Genomic DNA, 14,457 nt, shown 5'->3' on the forward strand with positions numbered 1-14,457 from the left:
ATGCCATAAAAAGCACAGGAAAATAATGTTATCTAAGCTATTGTATTCCTTGCACACTGCATGAAATGAATTCTGCAGTAAGTGAAAGAGAAACAGAATCATGTTTGCCGCTAATTAACTTTATTATATTTTTTTGTTTTGCTGTTGGTCCAACAGAACAGCATCCAATAACAAATGCAATTGATGGCAAGAATACTTGGTGGCAAAGTCCTAGCATTCAGAATGGGATGGAATATCACCACGTGACCATCACTCTGGATCTGCGGCAGGTAATCTTTCTTTCTTTCTGTTTCATTTCAGAGCTACAGTTACTCATGTATTTCTTCACAGTCTACCACAGCAGTTCCTAAACTTTTTAATGCCACGACCCACCTTGGCATTGCGGTGGATTGGGATGTGATGCTCCTTGTAGCACCACAATGCCTTCTTGGGAGTCTCCGGAGGCTACTTTTGGGTCATGCCAGGCCTGCAGCCCACCCCATTGCTCTTCGCAGGCCCCAGAATGCCCCGGAGAAGTGACCAGAAGTGATGTCCAGTCAAACTGAAAATTGTGTCCTCAAACCGGAAGTCACTGTAGGGAGCATTGTGTCATGGTTCAGCACATTTGTGACCTGCCCCAAATTGGGTTGCAACCTACCAGTGGGTTGCAATCCACAGTTTGAGAAATGCTAGTCTACCAGCAGTCCTTATCTTTTAGATTATCATTCATAAGGCACTGAATATCTAAGAGTTCAGTCCTTTTCCTCGCCATACTATAGCACGTTGCTGCTCAAAAAAGGCACATACTACATGCTGTGCTGGTGGGAAGGTGACCAGAAGGCAAACAGGAAGAAAGCAAAAAGATTTTACTTATTATCTCATAAGCATAGAGGCTGACAATAGGTCTTCTTGGACATATGCCAGCCATTTTGGTAGCGTATGTCTGAGGAGAGGAAAAGGGTGGGGGGATTTTAAAAACAGGAGTTAAGATCCAGTTTGAGCTACCCCTTCCCTCCCCTAACTTGCCCTTGGTTCCCCTCCCGGCACACCCTGTTACTCCCTGCACCAGCTTACTGTCACCAGATCATGTTGCTAGCTATGCAGCTGGCTGCTGATGTTACTGCTGCTTTGCTGTGGCGGCTCAAAAATGGCACACTCTGTGCACCTGTGGCAGCTGATGTACAGCAGCGAAACAGTGTCCCACTGCCATAAATAGGTTGTTAGGATTGGACCGTAATATACTGGGGGGGGGCTGTATCCGTGGATCCCACTATCTGCGGATTCAGTTATCCATGGATCAGTTTCGCAGGAGCCACCACACGCACGGCTTTTGGGAGAGCTGTGCTCCCCTTGCCTCCAGAGTGTCCTCTGAGCCCAGCTGAGGCTGACGGTTTCCATCCATGGCCTCTGCAGAACTCGGACGGAGTCCTAGAGGTAAAAAAAATCACTTCTGGTTTCTCCGTGACATTTTTAATATAAGACATTGGGAGGCCTGAGAAAGTCCTGGAGGTTACTTACTTTTTTTTTTTTACCTCCAGGGCTCCGTCTGAGCCCAGCAAAGGCCATGGATGGATGTCTACAGCCTCTGCTGGACTCAGAAGAGCCTTGGAAAGTGAGGGATAGAGAGGCTCCAGAGGGTGGGGGGGGGAGGCATTCACCTGTATCCGCAGTTTCACTTAACCATGGAGGGTTCCAGAACGGAACCCCTGTGGATACAGGGACATGCCTGTAATGCAAAATGGGGCCCAAGCATAATATTTCTGTAGCATATGGTTCTGCAACTGGCTAAACACCAGAAATATATGCTCACAAGTCTGCACAAGAAATGTATCACAAGATGGGACTTATGGAAGATTTCTCCTCTTCCTCTATAATTAGGAAAAATAAATCTTGTAGTCTTCTCATCTGGGAGTATGCTGGTCATGTGTAATATGCTTACATGATTAATTATGGAGGTAATTGTTTTGCCAATTGCAGTAAACCATGCACTGGCTTTGAGACTAGAATGCGATACGATAGAGCCAGGGTGGTGTAGTGGTTTGGGAGGTGGGCTTAGACCTGGATGATCCAGGTTCTAATCCCCCCCTCGGCCACAAAGCTTCCTGGGTGACCTTGGGCCAGTCACTTTCTCTTAGCCTCACCTATTCGCAGGGTTGTTGTGAAGACAAAAAGGAGGGGAGGAGCAGCTATGTAAAACCACCCTGAGCTCTTCAGAGGAAGGGCGGTATAAAAATGTGAAAATAAAAATGTGAAATAAAAATTTTGTATTTTTAAAGAGATTGTACATTTCTAGTGTTGTACACCAGTCTTGAGTTAGTCTTTAAATGTCTTTTGAAATGCAAACATACACAGTGATCACAAGGTGATACTCTGGGTTTCAAAATTATGAATGACTAGAAATGTGTTTAAATGCAGCTTCAATTTTCTTTGTCTAACGTAGGTCTTTGAAGAAGTGTCAACTTACCACAGAAACGCCTGCAAATTATATCAGAGCTGTGTGTGCGTGTGTGTGTTTAAATTAAACCTAGTCTGCTTGGATTGCTAACAAGGCCTTATGCATCTGCATAGACGCAGTAGGAAGTAGCCTTGAGTTTCTTGTTGTGTCTCCTGCCAATCATTTCCTTCACCTTCCATAGTAAGTCTGATGAAATGACAGCCGTATAGAATTTTAGATGGCTGTTATCATCTGATATTCATAAGTGTGGCAGATTATGGCAGGTATGTGAGTAAGAGGACTTGGAATGTCAGAAGAGAAGTGGTTTTATTTCCCTTTAGCTAATGCAAATACAGAATAACTAGTAGGTGCTAGAAATAACACATCACAATTTTAGACTCTCTCCTGCTGTTATCCGGCATCCAAGAGATTAAAAATAGACTGTACCTTCTCCACCCTTCTCTTTGCCTGTTCTTTACAAAGGATTGTCAGATTGGCTCCTTTGCCTCCATTCTTGATTGTAGGGCTGATCCCATGCCACACATGACAATAGCAGCAATAATGGTAGATTCGAGAGTAGAGATTAATGTAAAATGAAATGGAACTTAATGCATTTCATTTGCAGGGGCAAGAAATAAATAGCCAGCGATAAGCAGTGGGATTAAATTGTTCACAACTTTATTTAAGGAACATGTTATTTAGCGCTAGCTAATTAAATCAGTGCCAAGTGGAACCAGGAACTTGAGATGCTCAAGTGAGCTGGTGTGGATAATCAGTTGAGATGCATCTCTGGCATCCTCCCTTCAATTAGCAACCATAAATCTTCTGCTCCCCCTCATGGGGAAATAGTGATGTGGAGTAAGTTCCCCCTGCCCGTATACAGACCATCACACTATTAAGGAGGGTATTATCCACCCTAGTTTCATAACTCTTCTTGCAAGTAGTGTAAATAGAGGTCATTTTAGCAACTTTTCAGCAGCAGCCACATATCAGCTGTAAAATGGTACTTCTGGCCACACTTATGTCCTGTTCAGAAGTTAGCCTGCACATGTCCCTGCAGTGATGTCACTAGGATTTGCATCACCCTGTGGGAGGCCAGCACAGCACCTCCTTGATGCACCTCCTCCCATGCAGTGGGCAGGGCAAGTCCCCAGGTGGTGGGTGTGATGATGCAGCACACCCCCCCCCACCTCCACTGGTTTCTTGGCTTTACCATTTGATAGAACACAGATATTTCGATGCAGTTTGTTTCATTGTATTCTGCAAGAAATTACAAATTGATTGATCAATTGATTACAAATTGATTGTCAAAACCCCCCCCCCCCCCGGTGTAACCTTGCTAACACTTCATTGGTTCCATGCTGTGTCATAATAACATCTCATTGACTGTGAACAATCAGTGTCATTGGTCTGTTTTGAATTACGGAAATGTACTTTTTTGCTTCATAAGACAATTGCATTTTTGTTTTCTGGTTTTTTTGGCCATAACTTTTAATAGAATGAAGATATTTCTCTTTGTTTTTTTTCCAGTTACAGTATATAACATGATGGTATTATTCCTAGAAACCGCAATTTTAGTGATTTTGGTCGCTAGTGGTATCACCCTGCCATTTGCATGTCAACCAGTGTGGCCCACACTCCCCTAGCGACACCACTGTGTCCCTATGTGCATAAGGTCTTTCTGGTAGTGTCCTGCCCGTGCTGGTGACTGTTGATGAAGCTCCTGCATGCTTATCAGCGTTTATCTGCATGATATGTAGGGCAACCCTCTAACCCTGTTCCAAAACAGCCTCCATGCATGCATAAGGGCTTCCTGGTAGTGTGCCTGGCCCTACCAGTGATGCCCTTTGTCCTCCACATGATCAGCATTTGCTGCAGCTTTGTCTGCGTGTCATTGGCAGGGCTGGGACTAAGCCAGCTGTGATTCCAGGAAGCCTTCTTGTAGACTGGTGCATAAGGGGGGTAACTTCTGGACAAAGATAATCCACTTTTATCTAATTATTTTCATTTGTATAATTCTTTTGAATTTTCAGAGCTTTTCACTTTCATGTCATTGCAGTTCTTACCTTACGGGGTTGTTGAAAGTAAGTATCTCCGTGTTGCAGTTGGGGAGTTAAGGCTGAGAGAGAACAGCTTGCCTACAGCCACTTATGCCCCAATCCTATCCTCCAGCAGCCTACACAGTTAAGCACTGCCAACAGAGTGTGCACCGCATCCTATGGTGGAGGGGGTGAGACCATATGGCCCAGGAAAGCTAACTGAAAATATTTTTTATGTACCCCTGTAAGTTGCTTGGCCCCCAATAGGTCTCATTGGACCTACTCCAGCTATTTAGCTGGAGTAAGTCCAAGGAGTCTCGGGGTGAGCAGGGTTGGGAAAAGGTGAAATATAATTCCAGCATGCACTCAATCTCTCCCACCCTCAAACTGCTTCCTTCCTGTCCTGCTCACTACCCCAATTCGCCCACGAACTGATCATACCTGCTGAGGCCTGGGTAAACCATTGTTGCATGCCACAGCTCATGGCGGTAGTGTGCCTTTTGCAATGCTGCGCAGGGACTCACAGTGGCGGATCACAAGAGCTGCCCCTGTAAGCCCCAGATTGGATTGGGCTGCCTGTGAGTTCATGCCAGAGTTGATTTGCAGCTCATTCTCTTAGCCTTTACAGCACACTAGATTGCATTGAATAAACAGTGAATAAAACATGAGATTTCTACTCCTATTGGCTTCTCGTGGAGTCAAAGGTATTAAGCTAAGGCATCAGAAGACTTTGCTTTTCTTTGTTTGCAAGCATGAGATTCAATCATTACCAGTGGATTTACTGATGCGCCCTTATTAAAATGCTGTGTCCTTTTCCATAACAGATTGAACATTTTGTATTCGTACCAGCCATTGGCTGTAAATCACAGAAATGCATTAGTGCTTGATATTGATAATTAGGAATGTGCATAGAAAGCTTTTAGCAAAATCTAATGTAATTTAAAAAATAGGAAAATAATTATCGTTTTTTGTAATAAATACATTCAAAATGTTTGTTGATGGTTTAGCATAATAAAATAATGGCAAAACGCACCAATAAATGATATATTCAGGGAAAGCAACATAGTTTTAATTGTGCAAACAGGAAAATATTTTTCAGTTTTAGCTGCTACGAGGCATGCTCTGAGGCACATGTAACATATGCGCACACGCAGTTTGAACACATGTGCAAGGAGGACCTAGGTGCAATGACTTGTGGGATGCCTCAGTGGATTAGCTTTTAATAAGGATGAGAAAGACCAAACTGGAGATGCAATACAGTACAGTTCATTGGGACGATAAATGTACAGTAAGAGGGAGGAGAATTGGAAAACATGCAGGGCAATAGAAATGTACATCCTCTATTATGGAGAATTGGTGGAGTAAGGCAAACCAACCTCCCATTTAGGCAAGAGCCACCAAGTGGTCTACTGCTCAGAGATACTGCTAAATTGGTTGAAAGCCTAGGGTTAATCTCTAGGCCTCCACCCTTACAAGTAAAAGATAGACCAGACACATGCATGCACATAGCCAATACCTACATTTATATCAGCAGAAAGCAAGTTCTACTATCATAAATCAACCATAGGATTGGGCTTTTAGGCTGTGCAATTCTATGCAATCGGGTGTCTAAACTTCCACTGAAGCCAGTGCAGTTGAAGCAGGGTGTCCACTGAAGCCAGTGCAGTTGAAGCAGGGTGTCTTTATTCACAACAGGTTTAACCTAATTATCCAGAAATTTTTCACCTGCAGTTTTATGTCAATGTGATGAGAAATTAAAGGATAAACATCAGTTTTTAAAACAGCCTCACATACCATTGTAATGGGGGAGAGCTGGCAGCAGTCAATCAATCTCTCTCTCTCTCTCTCTCTCTCTCTCTCCAGGCACTTAGAAAGGCTTCACTCCTAGGCAAGTTAGCCTAGGCTCCCTTAACCTTGGAGTTAACCTTAACCTTAAGTTAGGCTCCCTTAACTTTGGAGCACGTGCAAATGCAAAGCAGAAGTGATTATCATCTCTGCTTTGCATTCTCTTTGCATTCTTTCCTGAGCTCCTGGTGAAGTGAAGAAAGGGGTCACTTGCATCAGAGTGAAATCTTTCTAAGCTCCTGGAGAGAGACTGATTGTCTACCTGCTGCCACTCTTGTGCATTACAAAGGTAAGCAAGGCTGTTTTTCAATCGCTGAGCAAGGGGACATTGTTTTTTAAATGAATTTCCTTTAACATGATTTTTGGCATCCATGAGGGTTCTGGGAACGGAACTCAACCTGTACTGCTGTCTAAGTATTCTCTGTGACCAGCAAACATGCACATATCTAGAGCAACAAAGTTTGTTCAGTTAAATATTGGTTTGTTTTTAGAAATTATACTTTGCCTTATCCTCTTAAAAAAAAAAAGATACCCAAAGTGGCTTACATCAAGTAAAATACAATAAAAATCCAGTAAAAACAAATAAAATAAAATAAAAATAACAAAATTATAGTGCAAGAAGGGGCTATAAGGTTTCTGATTAAAAGTGACTAACTATGTTTTAAACCAGGGGTGGGCAAACCTTCAACTTTAGGGATCCTGGACCTTTAACAATTGTGTAGGAGAGAGAATTTCAGCAGGTACAGCTTGTCATCTGTGCGATTGTTAAAGGTTCAAGATCCCTAAAGTTGAAAGTTTGCCCACCCCTGGTTTAAAGCAATATTAGCATCGATGGACACAGTCCTAACTGGGTCTACTCAGAAGTAAGTCCTATTTTGTTCAATGGGGCTTACTCTCAGGAAAGTGTGGTTAGCATTGCAGCCTATGAATCATTCAGTCCTAAGCATATTTAAGTGTAAATTCTTCAGGAATCAGTAAGGTTTGTAGGATTCCCAAGTATGTTTACAGTAATATTGCCAGTAATGTGGAGAATCTCTTCCTGGAAAATGGATTGCTGCTTGAAAATCAGTGCTATAGGAGATGGCATTGACTATAATGCAGTAAACTAGTGCTGATTGGCCAGAATACACTGCTTGTATTGGTTGCAGTACCTGTCAATCAACTGAGGACAAAGACCACTGTAATGGACAGCACTAAAGGAAACAGTGTAATTTGAGATATTACTCTATTTAAGAATTAGGTTTAATCTTGAGTGAGGTATGCTTATTAGTATTTTCAAGAATTTATCCTGATGTGGCTATAGATAGAGGTGTTCCAACTTTACAGCGCCGGTGCAGCCATGCCAATGTGGTGTGTGCTTGATCCTGCAGTGGTGGGGCAGCCATGGAGGTCTCTTCAAGGTAAGGGAACGTTTGTCCCCTTACCTTGGGAATGTATTGCAGCTGCATCAGCACTGGAAAATTGGATACGATTGGGCCCTATGTCTTACTGAACACTTACTGAACACAGTGGGCTTACTTCTGAGTAAAATAAATAATGCTATTTTCAAACACCTCTAGTTTTAGACACTATAAACCCTATACTGCATTCAGCCACTAGATGGTGTTGTATGTTTACATAATGACTAGGTTGCTTTACAGTGGGGATCGTCATTAAGCAACTGCATAGACAGACACCTGTATATGAGAATATCTGTTGTCACAAGGTACAACCGAATTATGATTGCAGCAGTCATTTATGTTAGAACAGATATTAGAATGTAGGATTTTTGTAAGGATTACAACTACTCCAAGGGCAGCATCATGTTATTGCTAATAAACAATTAACATGAAGATATTGACCGCAATATACCTTTTTGAACATTATTTCTAATGGTTACATTCCTTTTTTATAGTTGCAAATATATGGTCATTTCTTCATATTTCTCTTATTTGTGGGTAAAGCAAATAATAAGTATTTTTCAGGGCTGAACTGCTAATACACTGACATTTGCTCCAAGGCATTTTGAGTCACAAGACTGGATAGATGAACCTAAACAGTTGATTAAAACTCTATCGTCATCTGTCTGAAGTCACTGTTTCTTTTTTCTTACATAGACATTATACAAGATGCGGACAGGCACAAGATTTGGTACAGCCATTGGTTAATTAATTTATGCGGCCATGCAAATGAAGACTTACCATTAAAGGAGTACAAATCGGAATTATGGAGGGCAGAATGTATACCCAATAATGAACTAACATGTTTAAAATTAACTAGTTTTCAAATATGCTAGGGAGAAAATTTCAGGTCATAATTCTTGCTGTCATGGTGAAGTAGAGCATTTTGATTTGCCTGGGTTAGTGCTGCTTTGAGGTAAGGCAGTGGTTCTCAAAATTTTTAGCATAGAGGACTCACTTTTTAGAATGACAGTCTGTCAGGACCCACTGGAAGTGATGCCATTAACCTGGAAGTGATATTATGACTAAAAGTGTTGTCATCAAGCAGGAAAATTTTAATTACTCTCAAATGACAAAATCAAATCAATCAATTTAATTTAGTAAATTAAAAGTTTGCAATAAGTATAAGTTTAAAAATTTATTTAAAATAAAGAAGAAACCTCCTAATCCTCCTAAACAGTTGCTGAGAATGTTTTGTTGTTTTTTTGCAGGTAGTGTATATATATAATATATACATAATATATAATAATAATTAATAATTAAAAGAACAAATCTGTTGACTGGCAATCTACCTAGTGGATTCCAGTCCACAGTTTGAGAAACACTGAACGAAGGAGTTATGAACTGTGGCAGTTTCATTCCTAAAAAAGCAGCATCAGCCCACCTATTCCCCTACAAGGTTTTCCAGATTTGAATAGTATTTATGGAGTTTGTTTTTATGGCACTCATGGCACAATCCTATTCATGAAGCGCGCCAGTACAGCAGCTACTGCACCGGCGCTAGGTGTTGCAAACATGCCATAAAGCACATTTGCAGCACTGCACGAGTAAGGACCTCTGGCAGAAAGGTCTTCTTCATCCAACTCTTGTTCTGGAGCTTCTTTTGCAGTGCTGGTAAGTACAGTGCCCAGTGTCGTAGGGCCGGAGAGGGCAGAACAGAGGAAAGGAGGGGGGTTTCAGGATGGGAAGAATGGGGGTGGGGGTTCAGGCCAGGGAGGGGGTGGAATTGGTAGAGGAGGCCTATGCCGATTCCTTCCAGGGCTGGAAGCCCAACATAGGGCTTCTTGGACTTGCACCAGCTAGTTTGGTGGCATAGGTCCAAGTAGTCCCATTGAGGCTTGACACAGAGTAAGGGAATAATTGTTCCTTTACCCAAGGAGACCTCCATCCTGCTCAAACCCAGTACTGGATCAGTATGAGCTGTGCAGCCCTGCTGCACCAGTGCTGGATAGGATTGGGCTGCCCATCTGATATTGTGATGTCAGATTTTCAGTCTTTTTATTTCTTGGCACACTGACAAAGTACTAAAATTGTCAAGGTACACCATCGGTTTTTTGACAATTGACAAGGCACACCATGCTGTTTGTGGGGGGCTCACAAATGTGAGGCCCAGAGGCCCAGGGCCCAGAGGCCCTACTAATAAATGACCCTCCCCAAACTCTCATGGCACACCTGCACACCATTTGCGGCACACCAGTGTGCCACGGCACAGTGGTTGAAAATGGCCAGGAGGTCTGGTCTAGAGGGTAGATCCTCCGTCTGCCTGAAGATAACATCCACAAGGTCGCTAGTTCGAGGCCACCGGCACCGTGCGACCTTGAAGCAGCTGACAAGCTGAAGCCGAGCAATTCCATCTGCTCTGAGCGTGGGAGGATGGAGGCCAGAATGTGAAACCAGATCAGAGTGAAACACCTGGACTGTTGTGGTTCTTGAAAGATAGAACCTTCTTTCAATTGTAAAAATCCCTACGGGGATTTAATCAGCCTGCCTATGTAAACCGCCTTGAATAAAGTCTTGAATAAAGACCAAGAAAGGCGGTATATAAATACCTGTTGTTGTTGTTGTTGGCCACCTTATTCAGTACAGAATTTCTTCTGTCTTGTAACACTGGTAACACCATACTCAACATTTTCCCTTATGTGGGACAGAGCAACAATGATATTGCTTTTCTAAGAAAATGTGAGGATGGATGATCACAGAAGGAGCATGAAGTCTTCATTCCCTGTCTTGGCTACCTAGTAGCATAAACTTTTTTATGATGATAACGTACTAAAAGTTGCTGTTATTTATGATAATTACATTCCCACTAAACTCTGTTATGGAGATAAGGCTCTTTTAGAGATGTGAAGTTCATGATATCCCTTGTAGCAGTTGTTACTAGACACCTGCATTCAGATTTAGAAAAGATAACTCTAACCCAGTTTGTGTTCTGAAGTGCTGAGAGGCATCTTTGCAACCATAAGTGAATTAAGGAAAAACAAAAACCCTAAATCATTGTCATCCATGGAGCGACAGGAGCAGCCTGAAGGATCTGCCGGCTGACTTGGGGCAGATCTGTCACCCCTGCTAGTAATCCCATATCCCTTAAAAAAAACAAAAAAACCCTTCATGTTCACACCCTAACAGCCATTTTCAACCACTGTGCCGTGGCACACTGGTGTGCCACGAGTGGTCCATAGTTGTGCCACAGGAATTTTGGGGAAGGTAATTTATTAATAGGGCCAATGGGAGATGTGAGCCCTCCCTGGCAGCGTGGTGTGCCTTGTCAATTGTCAAAAACCTGGTGGTGTGCCTTGCCCATTTGAGTGCCTAGTCAGTGTGCCGTGAGATGGAAAAGGTTGAAAATCACTGCCCTAACACCACTGTTGCTGCAGCACCCTCCTTCTTGCCCAACCAACTGCTTAAGTTTCAGCACTCTCACTTCCTGTTTGCTCCCCCCCCCCCCGGTTTTGCTTGTTTCAATCAGGATGAACAAGGTATACTGGGAGTGCTCCCAGCACATTCCACTCAGCCTGTTTGAAACAAAGAGAGCCAGGCAGAGCAAGGAGGAGGAGGTGACCAGGGTAGGCAAAAGAAAGGAGGTATGGGGAGGGGCACCACCTCTTTCTTGCCTGGCTGGCCATCTTGCAGGGTGAGCAAGAAGGAGGCAGAGCTGAGTGATCTTCTTCTGACTGTTTGAAAAGGATTGCTCTGCTGCTGCTTCTTGTGAGTCAACTATTGCAGTTGCTTGCAGTGGTGGTGCTGGAGAAAGACGCGGACTACTGTTGCTCAGTCCTCTTTCTGTTTGTTCTCATTCAGCATGGAGAGAATCAAGAGGCCAAGTGAAGTGGTTGCATAGGTGGCATGCAGGAGAGGGACAGCAGGCAGCCATGGAGGGCTGGGCATCCTCCCTAAGTTCACCGCTCTCTCTCAATTCGCTGCTTGAAGTGGTCACTTCAGTCAGCTTCGTGCTGTCTATATTCCAACATAGAATGTATTTTGAAATGTATTTTTAGTATAAAAAAAAATTCATGTAAAATGCAATGGTGATCCTGGCCTCTATGCCTCCCGGGGCCAGGACAGCAAAATGCTGCTCCCTACCAAGGAAATTCAAGCCCCCCCCCCCACCGGTCACATCCAGAGGCATTTTGAGGGTCAGAGAAGCTATGTGCAACCTCTCCTGACCTCAGAACACCTCCAGAGAGAGAGAGAGAGAGAGAGAGAGAGAGAGAGAGAGGCAGTGGGTATGGGCCACCCTTGGGGTGGCATGGCTATGGAGCAGCATAGCTGGGGAGCACTGCCACCCCAGCCATGCTGTCTGGGACCACTTGCGCCTGTGGACCCCCCTAGGTACACCACTGGTAGAATGTATTTGGGTTCTTGGAAGCCAAGACCAATGCATTGTTCTGCATTTGGAATCTTAGCTACGAGATAGCTAAGGTAAGCTTAACTAAGGTATAGCTAAGGATTCCCAGGTAATGGGATTGTTTTATCAAATTCTGCTCCTGGGTTACATTGCTATGCATTTGATACTGAAGCAGTGTCACTGATGACACTGATTGAGTGAGTGTTTCAGAATAAACTTCAGTTCAACTAAACCACCACAATCAACAAACGGGGTGGAAACCCAGTGTAATATTAACTGAGTGTTGCACTTGATGTTGCAACTCCATGAAAAACTGGTTTAAAAAAAATTAGTCTCAGGATGTCAGACGCTATCCATAATTCCTATGTACATATTCATATTGCAGATATGCATGTAGCAGCTGAATTGTATTTCTCTGTGTGATGGTGTTCTGCAAGCTAAATTACACAAACGGTTTCTAACTAATGGATTTATTTTGAGCTCAAAGAGCAGGTGGGAGCAATACACAATGAGATTTCCTGCTTCATTGGCTAGTGCTATGTAGATTAATGATTCATTTCAGAACAATATGAATAATATTAGTGTAGTGAATTACCCTTTGCAATAGGATACAGTTTCCTGTGTCTTATGAGCCATTTGTTAGTGGATATTGCAAGTTATGAAAGTATATTTCACAGTGCGTACTGTACAGATGGAGGCAATTACCAGTGAAAATGGAAAATTGTGTGTTTAGTACAGGAACATTCCAAGAAGCTTTTGAGGTGTGTTTTTATTAAACCAGATTTGTGTCCCATGCTATCTGTTATGACCCATGCTATCCTTTAATTTAACAATTAAAATGTGTGCAGGTGACTGTAAAGTAACCTTCTAGCCACCCTTAAACACTAAATGCCTGCCCAAATACAAATACCTTGATCAGGTTCCAAGGGCCATAGAGATGTTTCCACATGTCATTTAAAGGGAATGTATTCAATGGATTTTGGATGCTGATGTCTTCTGTTTGCTCGAATATACACACTGAACATAATTCAGCACAATTTCACAGATACTTGGACTACAATCTGATTGCAAGTTCAACATTCCTTTGGGCTTGTTCAGAGAAAGAAGCCTACTTCCTCCCCTAATAATTCTGAATCATTTTTTTGGTAAAGACATCAGAATGAACACTTCACATGGTTTCAATAGGTATTCTTTGCTTAACTGGGATCAATAGTCCTGACTAATATCCTTAAGCTAGATTCAATAAATAAATAATACTGGAACAGATATATTCCAACATGTCATCTTGATACTTCCAGGCTTAGTTTATCTATTATCTTAGAGCCCAATCCTGAGCTCTGCAATGCCGGCTTGCCAGTGTACTTACCATAAGGCATGTCTGTGAGGCTTAGTGCCAACCCAGTATCAGTGCTAGCCCAGTGCGAGCACTGGGAGCCCAGTGTGAGCTCGCACTGGGCTAGTGCTGGTGCTCCACCGCTTGGCAGTTGCCCAAATTGCCAGGCAGCAGAGAGGTAGGTGTGGTCATGGGGGGAGGTGGGGATGAGGAGAGAGATCAAGATCAGGAGAGAGATCTTGGGAGAGACCAAGATCAGGAGAGAGATCTTGGGGTGGTGGTGGACAGGTTGATGAAAGTGTCGACCCAATGTGCGGTGGCAGTGAAGAAGGCCAATTCTATGCTTGGGATCATTAGGAAGGGTATTGAGAACAAAACGGTTAGTATTATAATGCCGTTGTACAAATCGATGGTAAGGCCACACCTGGAGTATTGTGTCCAGTTCTGGTCGCCGCATCTCAAAAAAGACATAGTGGAAATGGAAAAGGTGCAAAAGAGAGCGACTAAGATGATTACGGGGCTGGGGCACCTTCCTTATGAGGAAAGGCTGCGGTGTTTGGGCCTCTTCAGCCTAGAAAAGAGACGCCTGAGGGGGGACATGATTGAGACATACAAAATTATGCAGGGGATGGACAGAGTGGATAGGGAGATGCTCTTTACACTCTCACATAATACCAGAACCAGGGGACATCCACTAAAATTGAGTGTTGGGCGGGTTAGGACAGACAAAAGAAAATATTTCTTTACTCAGCGCGTGGTCGGTCTGTGGAACTCCTTGCCACAGGATGTGGTGCTGGCGTCTAGCCTAGACGCCTTTAAAAGGGGATTGGACGAGTTTCTGGAGGAAAAATCCATTATGGGGTACAAGCCATGATGTGTATGCGCAACCTCCTGATTTTAGGAATGGGTTAAGTCAGAATGCCAGATGTAGGGGAGAGCACCAGGATGAGGTCTCTTGTTATCTGGTGTGCTCCCTGGGGCATTTGGTGGGCCGCTGTGAGATACAGGAAGCTGGACTAGATGGGCCTATGGCCTGATCCAGT

At 43.3% G+C, this 14,457-nt stretch overlaps 1 protein-coding gene across 8 annotated transcripts in view; it reads left to right on the forward strand.

The window, feature by feature from the left end:
- LAMA2 (laminin subunit alpha 2) overlaps positions 1–14,457 on the forward strand; it is a 485,843-nt gene that overhangs the window by 135,889 nt on the left and 335,497 nt on the right. For all 8 annotated transcript variants that reach the window (XM_066614516.1, XM_066614463.1, XM_066614481.1 and 5 more), the window contains exon 3: positions 157–269. In XM_066614516.1, the coding sequence (XP_066470613.1) occupies positions 157–269 (113 nt within the window). The remainder of the gene's footprint in view (positions 1–156; positions 270–14,457) is intronic.

The sequence above is a fragment of the Tiliqua scincoides genome, chromosome 1 (assembly GCF_035046505.1).
Source record: "Tiliqua scincoides isolate rTilSci1 chromosome 1, rTilSci1.hap2, whole genome shotgun sequence".
NCBI classification, from domain to species: domain Eukaryota; kingdom Metazoa; phylum Chordata; class Lepidosauria; order Squamata; family Scincidae; genus Tiliqua; species Tiliqua scincoides.